This window comes from Colletotrichum navitas (assembly GCF_030913465.1).
Source record: "Colletotrichum navitas strain CBS 125086 chromosome Unknown LY79scaffold_7, whole genome shotgun sequence".
Lineage (NCBI taxonomy): Eukaryota > Fungi > Ascomycota > Sordariomycetes > Glomerellales > Glomerellaceae > Colletotrichum > Colletotrichum navitas.
Genome location: NW_026850553.1, coordinates 344,067 through 358,106, shown reverse-complemented (window position 1 = coordinate 358,106; position 14,040 = coordinate 344,067). Strand labels below are relative to the sequence as shown.

General features: G+C 54.7%; 2 protein-coding genes across 2 annotated transcripts; both read left to right on the top strand.

Annotated features, from left to right (window-relative positions):
* Window positions 1-4,656: 4,656 nt before the first annotated feature.
* LY79DRAFT_587263 (6-phosphofructo-2-kinase) lies at window positions 4,657-6,849 on the top strand (the record flags this gene model as incomplete). Its single annotated transcript, XM_060560751.1, has 4 exons — window positions 4,657-4,934; window positions 5,046-5,706; window positions 5,777-5,938; window positions 5,992-6,849. The coding sequence occupies 4 exons, from the start codon at window positions 4,657-4,659 to the stop codon at window positions 6,847-6,849; spliced, it is 1,959 nt and encodes a 652-aa protein (XP_060418442.1).
* Window positions 6,850-10,109: 3,260 nt separating this feature from the next.
* On the top strand, window positions 10,110-14,033 carry LY79DRAFT_352602 (Nup93/Nic96-domain-containing protein). The gene is made up of 2 exons (XM_060552654.1): window positions 10,110-13,308; window positions 13,392-14,033. Exons 1-2 carry the CDS (start codon window positions 10,249-10,251, stop codon window positions 13,710-13,712), a joined length of 3,381 nt encoding a protein of 1,126 aa, XP_060418441.1. The 5' UTR covers window positions 10,110-10,248; the 3' UTR covers window positions 13,713-14,033.
* The last annotated feature ends 7 nt before the right edge of the window (window positions 14,034-14,040 follow it).

Sequence of the window (14,040 nt, the reverse complement as noted above, 5' to 3'; positions counted from 1 at the left end):
CGTACCAAAACCCCCTTTCGTCATCCATGCCCAGCCCCTCCCTGTTCAGGAGCAACGCCAAGACAAGCAAGAAGACCAGCCAATTCTTGGACTGTGATTGGTCGATTTGATGATGTTACCAGTTGTCATTGCCATGGCGGAATGACTGTGTGTTGTGAGCGCAAGCCTCACTCGTTTCGAGGTCAATGACAGGTCGGCCTCTTTGCCCTGGACGGGACATGCGGATTCATCATCCCACTCGTTCTGTCTGCGATGCGTTAATAGGCCAAGCACGGAGTTCTGTCACGGGAGGGGGATGACAACATACAAGGCAGCCACCTCGGGTGACATCACCGCCTAGGTCGGAAAATGAGCCATCATCCGCCGTCGAGAGGCGTTTAGGGAAAGCCTGGTGGTCCGGCGCTCAACGACGACAGGTCACTGACAGCTGGCGAGCCCATATGGCATCCCCGCATCGAGTCAAGAATATGTAGGGCGGGCTTCGTGAGGAGATCCATGGTTCACCGAAGACGCAGCGGATCCCTGAGATGAGCGGATCTCCGGGGGGCGTGGAGGTCTCTTCCAGCCTCCGGACTTCGGGGTGATTCTGAGGACAGTCAAGCGCTAGTTGAGTTGTTGCAGCGCCAACAGAAAGTGCAATGACTCCTGTCGGCACGCGACCCTGAGATGGTGTGTTAAACCATGCCGTGTACCCATCCCCTCCGGGTGCGACTTGTTGAGTGCCGTAGAAGAAGACATGTTGCAGCTCACACTGGAAAGCCAAATGAAGGAAGGCACAAGGAATTCGATCAGGCCTTTGGATAACGCTGAAGGTAATCAACCACATACAAAAAAAAAATTTAAAAAAATTGGGGAGAGGGGGGGGGGGGGATGGGGGGCGAAGCAAATGGAACAGGGCAATGAACCATGAGGGTAAGCTTTATGCGGCCTTGAGGTGTGTCTGCGAGGGTTAATCTGACTGGTCTATTCCTGTGGCTTGGCTGAGAGCTGGAATGCTTGAGAAGTTGGGGCGGCTGTAGGATAAGGTCTTGGTTGAACCAGGAGAGGACTTGGCGGCCAGCACAGGAATAGGTAATGAATCGTGTAACATTGAGTGGGAAGGGAAGTGGGAAGCACGTTCACAGAGGGCAGAGAGCCCGGCAGTTGGTGTCAGCTCGACAAACGGTGCTGGAGGGAGCATCTGGGGGTGCATTAACACAGACCGGAGAAGACCAGACAGGAGAAAGCACGGCGCGGCATACGGGAGGACACGACAGGGCCCAGACAGACGGGGAGACGCATGGCATGGGGCCGGCCGCCGTGACGGGTGTTTCGGGGCCTTATTTTAGACGACAGACGGGTTGGGGGGAGAGGGAGTGAGGGAGTAACCAGGTTGACTGTTGAGGAGTCCCGGCGGGCATGAGTGCACGGAGACTAGCATCCGTGACACTGCTGAACAGCGGTTGTCAGGGCTAGTAGTGGTGGGAAACGGGGTAGCACTGACTGGTATGGATGGACATTGACGTGCGAGTGAGGATGCGATTTGAGGAAGCGTTCGAGGACGGACGGACGGGGGTGAGACGGTGTTAGAACAGGCATTGGACCAAAACACCAATGGGTTGCCTAACCGGGGAGCCTAACCGGGGAGCCTAACCGGGGAGGAGCCTGAGCTTCTGGGAGGGGCCATGAGAATGATGAGCTGCGCTCACGCAAACAACATGATAAAAAAAAACCCGAAGAAGGAAAAAGCAACGACTGTGGTTTGGCACCCAACGCAAACGCCTGCTGTCGAGCGTTGTTGACCTGGATTCAGGCTGTCGTTTTTGTCCGCCTGCCTACCTACCTAGCTTCTGTTAATTACTCTGTTACAACACACAGCTTCACCTCGAGGGCTGGCTCCGGTCCCGACCCCCTCCGTCGCGTCAGAGGAACTTGTCATGCAGTTCACAAGTCTCCGTAAAGTGACCGACATATCGCCCAGCAAGAACGCCGTTCGCAAAGGGGGGACCAGAGATAACACGTGAAGTGGTCTTTATACAGGTGGGAAGTGGAATGCTGTCAATTTCGGGCTCAGGCTGGCAACGGGGGATCGGGGGGACGCCTCGTCCGGGTCGAGAAGACGCCTGTTGTCAACCACCATCACCTCACCACTGGCCAAAAAGTGAGTCGACTATGGGATATTTTGCCATCGGTTGCTCGTCCGGGTGGGCACAGACACCAACACACATTCCTCGTTTCTGCCTCGTCCTATCTTTACTTTGGGGGAGGAAAGGAGAGTGGACCAAACCATTGGACACCTCGCTCTACCCACCTGCCCTCATCTCTGGCATCATCGGGCCTATCCGTTTGCAGGCGTGACAATGTCTGTTGACAACCTTGGAACGTTTAGGGCAGGGCGGAAGGCATCTCGTCACGAAAGGGAAGAAGGCCGGAGGCTTGTTAAAAAAACGCCCATCCCCGTTTCGTTTGACCCTGCACTGCACCGGCCAGCCCACAGGTCGAGTGTCGGAGGCAGATTGATACCGGATGCGGAAACCCTATCTCTAAATCTCCAATTTTGAGAGTTAGAGGGAGGAGGGAAGAATCCAAAATAATTACCTGAAAAGAATTACCAGGACAGGCAGAGCAAGAGGCTTAACGAACAGGGATTTGACGGTCAGGGAAGAAGGGGTGGCAGGGGGCGGATAACCCTGTCAATCAATTTGGATGGAAGGCATCGGCGACCGGTCACCGAGCATGCAGCACCGGCCCAATTAGAGGTCCCCCACCCAGGGAATCTCTCTACTCCGTACTGCTAGAATCAGCGCTGCAGGGCAAGCCCCGAATTCTGGAGGAGCGCAGCGCTGACGATGGCGGCGTCGGGTTGGAGTCATTGGGAAACCCCAAGATAGCCAAGGTACATGTCTACCCATAACAGGTGGGTAGGTACCTGAGAAGCAGAAGCACCCACTGCAAGCAGGGGCCCTTCCCTCTGCACGCTGGCTTCCCTTGCCCCGTGTGGGCTTTTCCCTCGGACAGTGAGACGCTCCATCACACACGCACACGCATGCTCTCTTTCTGTTTGCTCTTTCCCTCTCAATTTTAGCTCGTGCTGGCAGTGTACATAGTGTACAGCCAGGTGCCTTGCCAAGGTACTTCTTCCTTGCTCTTTCTAACCTTAGTACAATACTACGTACCCACGACCTGTCCTGCCTAGTCCAGGTAGCGCAGGTATGCGTAAGGAGTGGACTATCTTCTCTCTCTCACCTCCTAAAGCTTCACTACCATCTGTCCTGTGGCTCCATCCCCGTACCCATACACACCTCAATCTCTCTCGCTCAAGGTTGAGGGCAAAGAAGAAAAAGGGAAAAAAAAGGCGGTGCAGAGCAAAGTCAAGTAAAAAAAGACACAAGTAAAACAAACATAACAGGGCTCCGGGGGAAAATATGGCCAAGACGGGAGAGGCAGACGACGAGGGAGTCTCAGACAGGCCTGAGGTTGTTGTCCTTGCCGCTCTCGACCCTCACCCCCGGTCTGGCGGGCTGTCTCTATTCACCCTCACCCTCATCCTCACCTCACTCACCTCACCCCCATGCCATGCCGTCCCATCCCATATTATTATCCGTACCTACCTTACCATGCTATAGATATTTATCGGTCCTTTCCTCCATCTCGGGGCTCCATCGCTCTAACCCTCCACCTTTCTTTATATCCTCTTTAACCTGACAGACCCGTCCGTCCCGGAGACATCAGAATCCTTCTTTTCTTCTCCCACTGCCTTTTCTCCCCTCAGCCATCATAAGCCATCGTACTCCATCCATCAACTGTCTTGTTTGCGTGTGTATACGTGCACGCGTGCTTGCAGCATTCACATCATTGATACTTGCTTACACTTACCATACGTATATCTCTTGTTTGTCTGTCTGTACCTTCGGCCTAGGTACGGACAAGATCGAGAGGATTCCTCGCCTCGCCGACGGACTGAACGAGAAGCCGTCACTTACACGCCTTTGTGTTCCTTCTCCGGTCCCCTCTCAACACTTTTTTTTCCTCATTCCGCGAACCCGGCAGCCCCCTGCACGCTAAGGTACAAGCTAGCCTTTTTGGACGCCACATTCTCATCACCCTCGCCTGGGGACAGCTTGACCAGCTTCCCCATCCTTGCCCATCGATTGGGTGCAGGCCCTTCGAAGCGAACAGAGACACACATAGATTTCGCACTTTCTCTCCCCCACTCCCCGCCCCGCCCCCCCGAAAGCCCCTCAAGACCGCTCCTACCGTACCTAGGGACCTAGGTACCCAGCGGAAAGAAAGCGCGCGACCACCATTTCCTGCTCCAAACGGCAGGCCCAGCCAACCAAACCCGGTCTTACGCCCCTGTGGCCCTTCCCTTTAGATAGTCGAGCCGCCAGCCGACAGGACCCCTCCGTCTACCTATAGGTACTTTCTCGAATATTCACGCGCCCATGCCTTCCGCAGTCTTTCCTCAACTGCCAGGTCCGTACAACCCTCCTGACTTTCTTCTTTTCCACTTCCCACTTTGCGCCGTCACCTACTCTTGCTTGCTCCCCGCTGCTGTCCCTCTCCTCGCCCGACCCGTCCACTCTTGAAAAAGAAGCACCCGAGTATTGACATTCTTTCCCGCCAACAGACCTTGGCCTTATACAGGCCAAGCAGTCTGCTCTGGCGAAGCTGGCCATGAGTTCTAACAAGGATTTCCGCGCCCATGCGTCATCGCCATCCTTCCACGCGAACAAGTCGACCGCGCCTTCGTTTCCCAACGGCGAGCCCCTGCCGATGCCCGTGTCGCACCCTCACGATGGCCTTCTCCCACCTCCCGCAATGGCGCATGCCATCCGCTCCATGAACGACTTGAACGGCCCCATCGCCCTTCGCGATCGATCCCTGATCGCCTCCTCCGACACCCCTCCCGCCATGCGCAGCGTCGTCTCTACCGCCCCGAGCTCTCCCAGAATGTACGTATATGCCGCGACTGATGCTACGTCGAGCAGACACTCTGCTTGAGCCGTGCATCAGCCTTCCGCAGCCTGGTGCCCCAGAGCTTGGCTAATTGAGCGCACGAATAGCCCACCAGTCAGACAGAACTCGGGAGGCACCACCCCACGCCTTCGCCCGCACCCCGCCACACTGAACGTTCCTGGCATGACCGTGTCCAGAGCTTCGCCTGACGGAAAGATAAGCGACCGCGATGTGGCTGCGAAGCTTGTCATCATCATGGTTGGCCTTCCCGCCCGAGGAAAGTCGTACATCACCAAAAAGGTCCAACGATACCTCTCTTGGCAACAGTACAACTCGCGCATCTTCAACGTGGGCAACCGGAGACGTGTCGTGGCGGGCCTGACCTCCCCCATAAAGTCGGCGCACTCGCCTGCCGCATTCAGACTCGACCCCCCTGCTCAGGCTGCCTCGATCTTGCTTAATGGGCATGCGTCGCAGGCTAACAAGGAGCCTGCCGAGCTGAACCTGAACGACTCGAGCGACGCTATGGACCAGTCCGCCAAATTCTTCGAGCCGACAAACGAGTCCGCAGCCAAGCTTCGCGAGCAGGTGGCCCTGGACACTCTGGATGAGCTTCTGGACTACCTTTTGCATCAGGGGGGCTCAGTCGGGATTCTCGATGCGACCAACAGCACAATCGAGCGTCGTCAGCTTCTGGTCGACCGAATCAAGGCGAGAGAGCCCAAGCTGGGGATCCTCTTCATCGAGAGCATCTGCCACGATCAAAACGTTAGTTACCTTGCCTCTTTTTTTTTTCTTCTTTTCATTGTTGTTTAAAATGGGTCTAACGTTCATCCAGCTCCTCGAAGCCAACATGCGTCTGAAGCTTTCGGGCCCTGACTATAAGGACAAGGATCCCCATCAGTCCCTTGCGGATTTCAAAAGACGCGTTGCCGCGTACGAGAGCGCCTATGTTCCCATTGGCGCCTATGAGGAGGCGAATGACATGCAGTACATTCAGGTATGTATACCACGCACAGCAGCTAGTCCTCTCTACTAACACGCAATTCACAGATGATCGACGTTGGCCGAAAGCTGATCCAGCACAGACTGCGGGGCTTCCTCAGCGGAGGCATTAGCTCCTACTTGACGACATTCAACCTTGCGCCGCGGCAGATATGGCTTACCCGTCATGGCCAGAGTGTTGACAATCGGCTCGGCAAGCTTGGTGGCGACTCGGAGCTGACGCCCGACGGAGAGCGATACGGTAGTGCTCTCCACGCCTTCGTCACTCAGAAACGCAAGGAGTGGCTCATTGAGCAGAAGGACAAGATAGCGCAGTCTTCCTTCCCGCCCAAGGCCGGCGATCACACGCCGCCCTATCCCGAGCTGAACCGCGAACTAGAGGAGAAGAACTTTTGCGTTTGGACGTCGATGCTGAAGCGCAGCGTCCAAACTGCCACGGAGTTTGAGAATGACGATGATTACGATGTGAAGAACTGGGCGATGCTCAACGAGCTTAACGCGGGCCTCTTCGAAGGCTTGACATATGAGGAGATCGCCAGGAGATTCCCTGGCGAGTATAAAAAACGCGCCGAGGACAAGCTCCATTACACTTACCCAGGCGTTGGTGGAGAGGGATACCTCCAGGTTATCGCCCGTCTGCGCGACATGGTGCGTGAGATTGAGCGCATTGAGGACCATGTTCTCATCATTGCACATCGCTCGGTCTGCCGCGTTCTTATGGCATATTTTATGGATCTCACCCGCAATGAGATTGCCGACTTGGATGTTCCTTTGGGCATGCTCTACTCCATTGAGCCTAAGCCCTACGGCTACGATTTTCACGCTTACCGCTACCACGCAGACAGGGGAACTTTCTTTGAGATCCCCAATTACCGCCCGCAACGCACAGTCGATCGTGCGGCTTGATCAGAGCTGAAGGAGCTTCTGACCGTATCATATAACGACAACCTGTACATTACGAATGGAATTCCGGAAGGGGAGTTTTGGGCGTTGAGGAAAAACTCAACTACGACTACGATTTTGCTTTTTTCTCTTTTTCTTTTTTTTTTTTTTCTCTCGAGAGGGACGGGATAGAACCGGCCGTACCCAGATGAGACTTGTTTTTTTCTTCCTTTTTGTTGGAGACGGGGGACTTCTTCGACCTCAATGGTGGGGAGGATATCGAAGCAATTGCAAGGCGTTTGGGAATCGAAGACGACCATTTGACAGAAAGAGGTCACAAAGATACCCCACGACGCACTACGAATACAAGGGAACAGCCGGACAGCTTCCCTGATTGCTCAACTTTGCAAGGCTTTTATTCAGTTAGATGCAAGCCACCAGCTTCTTACAGCCTTTAGATACAGAGAAGCAGAAAAAAGAAGTCTTTCACATACATACATACACACACACACACTTTGATTAATATGTGGCTCATGCAGCCCGTGATGGGGTGATGAAGTGACGTCGAATAACCATGACGGCCAGCTGCCTATGCTAACAGGGAGCCCTGAATCTAACTAAACAGGTTTTCCCAAAGATCTGGATGGCTTGGCAAGCAGTGATATCTTGACTGCAGAACATTTGCCGTCGTAAGAACGCCAGCAAGGGCGGGCTCCGCTAGGGTGCAGTAGCGCCCGGCTCGGCAGAGGTAACCGCAGAACCGGATGATGTGACGGCCGTTTGTTTGTTTCTGTTTGTTTGGTCACTCGTTTTTGGGGGGGGGAGGGTTCATTTGTCTCTGGATCTGGCTCTGACGGCGGTGGCGTGACCGAATCTGGTCTTGCTGCAGCAAGAACTAGGGGGCGGCCAGACCCGGGTGAAGCTCGGCGTCTAGCCGGACGAGGCCAGCCAACCTCCCAAACCTCCTAAATATGAGGCCCCTGATTGGGATAGTTCCTCTCTTTGTCACGAGATTCGGCGGTCCGATTTGATTCGGAGCGAGGGTTTCGACGGCGGAGGGCATGTTTATATCCCCCACCGGCGATGGATGATCCCAAGCCTCGCTTCCTTGAGTAAGGGGACGGTGTGGCGTGTGTATTGGGGAGCTATGGGATCGGTTGATGGGATTGTGGGATCTTGGGCTAAAATTAAGACGTGGTGTGGTTGTAGTGGTCAAGGCCTCACGCCGGTCTCCGGGGAGCCAGGCATCTGAAATGAGGGTTTGATGAGGTCAGGCTGTTGTCGGGAGATCAAGAGCTTCGGAATCCCTGGTTATTTGCCAGACATTATCTCAAGGGTGGCATTGATGCGTGGGCGGTGAGGAGCTTGGGGAGGACACTACATCCGTCCGTACGGGTCTTTGCCGGCCAAGATGTCTGCCCTTAACAGTGATGGACGGTTCCAGGCTTAAAATTCTGCTGGAAATGTCTTATCAACTAGTGTCGCAGTCCTACGAGGTTACCACTTGCGCCCCGACTTTTCAGCCGGCATCCTGACTGGGCAGTCGGTCAGTGTTTCCACCCTGAGAAGAAAACATGACGACGGTAATGCGAGATCCTGCTAGGTCGATAAAAAATGTTAGGTAGTAATTTAATAGCAAGTGAAGTGTTCAAGAAATTCAATGGCATCACGATGAGGGTTCCACGTACTGTTCTTACCCACAAAATCACTATATACTACGGAAGGGTTAGGTTTCTCGGTTAACAAAACCACAGCTCAGTCAAGAGAACTGTGAATATACATTGATATATTGTGTCACAACTCTTTCTGTCAGTGGAAAAACGGGGTGAGTTACTTATTTTGAGGCACATAATATGCAGGGCTGCCTACAGCTCTTGTGTCTGCAGGAATGGGGGGCATCGGCTAGCACTGCTTGATATCGCAGCTAACAAGGCTGTCAGTATTAGAGGGTGCAGTCTTTCAAGTCATGGAAAGGGGAGTTTTACGTTCCCCTATTCTGGTGGTGGTTCGTTCCACTTTGAACACGCATTTAAAGGTTGGGAGACGATGTTAGAGAGAAGTTTATGGACAAGGCCTTGCAGCGATTTCATAAAGATAAGTTAGCAAACGAGCCACGGTATCCGGTAGGCAAAAACAACTGAAAATAGCGGTTGATAGCTGTTGGATACTACAGAGTCCGTAGGATAAAGAGGAATCAAGTGGGGTTATAATCAGATTAAACCCGCCCGGCGAAGACATGTGAGGGAGAAAGCATCGGCATCGTGAGGGATTTAGTTAGATTGGCAGAGTATGCTACATCAAAAGATGCCTCTGATTGGTATCTAGAATTCATGAGAGGGCATAGAAAGGCACTGTCTGGGTAAAGATTGGTTGAGAACACTTACTTCGTCGGCGTTGCCTGCAGTTTGAGCTGGCCGCATTATCGCGATTACCCACTGTATAAATCCAAGTATAGAAACTACACATGAAAAAAAGTGACAGAACTTCCTCTTGCTCTACAACAAGGGACTTTGGAGCTATGCAGTTGCTAGCACCTCGATGGCCATAGGATATGCCAGACCTGAGTAAAACAACAGACTTGGAGTCAACGGACTTTACTCCAACTTGAAAGAGCAGGCATAAGCAACAGTATACAGAAAGTATAATCAGGAGCCTTAAAAGAAGGAGAAAAGTACCCATGGTATTGCGAAACTTAAGATTACGATATTTGCCCACATATGGATCGCCCAAGCCATACTTTCTCAGCCAGGAAAGAGATACAGTACAGCGAGACAAGAAAGTAATGGAAGGAGAGTCTCTAAGTATCCAACTGTTAGAAAGAATATCATGAATTGATGTCTGAGTTATGGTATTTTGTTGTTTGGTCTATCGGTATTCGGTCTCACTATCCTCGCTTTGTGGACCAACAGAAACCCCCCCCCCCCCCCCCCAACTAGGGGCAAGAGACCGACAGTTGAATTGCGAGTCAGTACGTGAATGTGTCGATTTACAAAATTAATTAGTGAAGAAAAGACTGTGAAGCAGCGTTTGAGACTATTGAGTATTGCAGGAAATCCAATGGCAACAAGATTATCGCTGCTATTGTTTTGAGCCTTCGGCATATCACGTAAGTGAAGCTCACCGAAGGTGGTTGTTTCGGTGAGCACAGTGTCGAATGAGGACAAGTACCATGTACTCTCTCCATCGGCTGTGCTTCGCAGGGATAACATGTATCCGGCACTTTCCCCGGCCCCCGTTACCTGGTCGCTCCCCGCCAATCAGTGGAGCTATCGCTGAGAGCTCTCCCAAACCTCAAAATTTCATTCTGCAAACGCGCTTGGGTAGCTTTCGATCGCGTCACCCATCCGCAACAACCTCGATAGCCCCTCTGGTTCCGTGTACGAATTCGCCTCCGACCGAACGCGATCACGGTATCATTACAGCATGTCGCTCTTCGGTAACCTGGGAGCCTCGACTGGCGGAAACCAGCAGCAGGCCAGCACGGGAGGAGGCCTTTTTGGACAGCAAAACAACACGAACACCCAACAAACGAGCTCGACGCCTGCCTCGGGCGGTCTTTTCGGGAACATTGGACAGAACAAGCCTCAGACAGGCGGTGGATTGTTTGGTGGCGGTGCTGCTACAAGTTCACAACCGGCATCAGGATCGTCGCTGTTTGGCCAGCCGCAACAACAGCAGGGCCAGCAGCAGCAGCAGTCGGGAGGACTCAGCCTGGGAGGCTTGGGGGGGCTGGGAGCATCGACGGCCCAGAAGCCATCTCTCTTCGGCGGTCTCGGCGGCCTCGGTGGCAACCAGCAGAACCAGAACCAGACCCAGTCGACCAGCTCGGCCTTTGGTCAAACCAATTCCAACACACTCGGTAGCTCTCTGTTTCCGCAGCAGCAGCAGCAGCAGAACCAGAACACCAACAACCAGTCACAATCCCAGCAAGGCCAGCTGTCTGGCGCATACTTTGACAGCCTCTTCGCTAAAAGCAAGAAGCAGGGAGATGGCGAAAACGGCATGGAGGACCTCCCCAGCCTGCAATTGGGCCTGGGTGACCTGCGCCAGCGCTTGAAGAAGCTGGGGACAAAGACACAGGAGCGTCCTTCGGACGGCAGAGCTCACTACCTTCTGGCCGCTTCTGGCGTTGACCCCGGAATGGCTGCCAAGGACCTCGGCTCCCTCGACTTGCAGACTGGCCGTGTCGAGAGACCGTCCGGCTACTCCCCCGCCGAGATTGACGTCGAAACATACCTTGCGAACCTGCAAACGAAGACGACCATGAGCATGATCGCCGACGGCCTCGAGAGATCTGTTCGCGATTTTGACAATTTCTTGGAGGACAACGTGACAATGGAATGGGAGGCGCAGCGCAAGCGCATCTACGAGCACTTCGGGATTAAGGCCCGGGAAGAGTCTTCTTTTGGACCTGCGGCGTCGATGAGAGAGTCGACGGGTGGCTTTGGCCGTTCGCGACGGAGCAAGAGCCAGGCGACTGGAGCCCGGTCTGGTAGGGCCAGCGTGTTGGGCAAGTCGAGCATGCATCGCTCTGTCATCGGTAACGCGACCAAGATTGGTTCTCACCAGCCCGAGTTTTCTGACGTCGACCGTTCTGCCGATAATGGCGGTTCTTTGACCGGCCATATTAACTCCGACGACAGGTCCCTGCGCGAGAAGCAGAGCAAACTTTCCGAGAAGATCCGCAGCCTCAACCAGGCTCGCCTCGTCTCTCACCCCTACCCCATTCTGTCAGAGCTCGCCGACGTCGAGCACCGGTCTCTTGATCCGTATGCGCCGCACATTGTTGAGGCGTATCACGCTGTGCGAGAGATTGTCGGAGAGGACCCTGAAGCCGATACGGTCATCAACGGTGCCACAGCCAAGGAGCGTCAATTCGCCAGGATGTATCTGGACGAAGCCCCCAACTCTTCCAGCTCAATATCTATGCGGAAGAGATTGCTGGACGGCGCCAACAGATATCTGGAGAAGCAGTTCCTGCAAGAGGTCGAGGGACTCATCTCAAAACACCCCCACGAGGCCAACCTCGGAGGCCGCCCCGATATTGTCAGCAAGATTCGGGCCTATATCCGTCTGCGGTCCGCAAGGAAGGACCTGGTACCCGACAACACGGAACTCCAGCAAGTTGGAGGCGAGTATGTGTGGGCTATCGTCTTCTACCTGCTGCGGTCTGGTCACGTCAGCGAGGCTGCGAAGTACGTTAATGATAACGCCAATCCCTTCCGCAGCATCGACCGTACGTTCCAGAGCTATCTGAATGGTTACGCCTCGAACGAGGACCGTCGGTTGAAGCGGACGCTGCAGGACAGGTGCAATGCCGAGTACAGCCAGCGTGTGCGCAATGCCCCCGACAACTCCATCGACCCCTTCCGGATGGCTTGTTATAAGATTATTGGTCGCTGCGACTTGAACAACCGGAGCCTGGATGGACTCAACACAGACATCAACGACTGGATCTGGCTCCAGTTCAACCTTGCCAGAGAGGGCGACCGTTCTGTCGAGGTAGCCAGTGAGGCTTACGGTCTTTCGGAACTGCAGTCGAGCATCAAGGAGATTGGTGCTAAACACTTTCCCAAGTCCTCTTCCGAGGACAACAGTGGCAGTTTCGGCATGTTCTTCTACCTCCAGGTGCTGTCAGGCATGTTTGAGGAGGCCATTGCGTATCTCTACCCATTTTCCTATGTCGACGCAGTCCACTTCGCCATTGCCCTCGAGTACTACGGTCTCCTCCGGCCTTCCGACCCCTTCAGCGCTTCCAACGACCTGCGCAGCCTGAACGTCAAGGACTTGGTCCAGATCAACTTCGGCAGAATGATCGGCTACTACACCAGGGACTTCAGAGCAGCCGACGTCGTGTCCGCCGTTGACTACTTGACCCTCATTTGCCTCAACATGGACCTGCCCGGCGAGGCCGGCCGCCGCCACGCTAATCTCTGCTGGGAGGCCCTGCGCGAGCTGGTACTCGAGACTCGCGAGTTCAGCAAGCTCATCGGCGACATCCGCCCTGATGGCCAGAGGATCCGCGGCATCATTGAGGAGCGCGGCTCGCTCATCGGCCTGACGGAGGAGAACGACTTCATCAACACCGTCACCGTCCAGGCCGCCAGCTTCGCCGACGAGAACGGCCGCACTACCGACTCGGTCCTGCTCTACCACCTGGCCGGCGAGTACGATACTGTCGTCTCCATCGTCAGCCGCGCGCTCAGCGAGGCCATTTCACTCGAGATTGGCGAGGACCCCATGCGTCTTATGCCTGTCAAGCCCCGTGCTGCCGGCCAAGAGGCCGAGACCGGCAGCAGCCTGAGCCTGGCGTCTATCGACGACCCCGTCGAGCTCGCCCGTACAATGATGTCCATGTACGAGCGCGACGCCATGTTCCACCGCAAGATCCAGGAGCAAAACAGGGTTGCTTGCCGTGTCCTGCTCGAGATGAGCACCATCAAGTCCCTTGTCGAAGCCGGACAGTGGGCCCAATGCCTAGACGTAAGCCACCCTCCCCCCCCCCCAACACCCCTGACCGCCGTCTACCTTGGTACCCCGAACAAAAGACTAACACACCCAAACAGAAAATCCGCGGCCTCGAGATCCTCCCCCTTGACGCCAGCGGCGACCCGAGCATCATCCGCGCCTACGCCGCAAAGTTCTCCGGCCTCTCCCAGCCTGTCTCCATCAACGTGCCCAACCTGCTCATGTGGACCATCATCTGCTGCACGCGCCAGCGCGACGAGCTCACAGGCGGCCAGTTCAGCGGCAACGAGGGCACCCGCCGCATGATGGTCGAGCAGATGAAGCAGATGACGCTCGACCTCACCACCTACACGTCGCAGCTGCGCTACCGCTTCCCGCCGCACCTGCACGAAGCCCTGGCCAGGGCCTCTGCCGAATAGTCCTATCACGCGTGTGCGGCGACGGTCTTGTCTCTCCCCCCAAGGGCAAGGGGGGCTACGCTGGAACGGGTAGAGAACGACAAGGTGTTCTTGTTGTACTTCTAATTTCAAGCACGGAGATCAGAGCCGCCCAGTGGAGGAAGGGGGAGTCGGTTAATTGGCTCGGGGATAGGGGGGCGCAAAATTTGTTTGAGTAATACAGCATATGTTGGAAGCTGAATAGATACCTTTTGTGGGATGAACATTGCTGCATGGTGAAGGGATGTCAGAACTCGGCGACTACGCGCATGTTTTCACTTTCTGAATGCCATAACACGAGAGCTGCGAG

Excerpts from the sequence above, each read along its gene's own strand:
- LY79DRAFT_352602 (XM_060552654.1), top strand. The coding sequence starts at position 10,249 with ATGTCGCTCTTCGGTAACCTGGGAGCCTCGACTGGCGGAAACCAGCAG. Across the intron at positions 13,309-13,391 it reads AGTGGGCCCAATGCCTAGAC|AAAATCCGCGGCCTCGAGAT; the intron begins GTAAGCCACCCT and ends ACACCCAAACAG.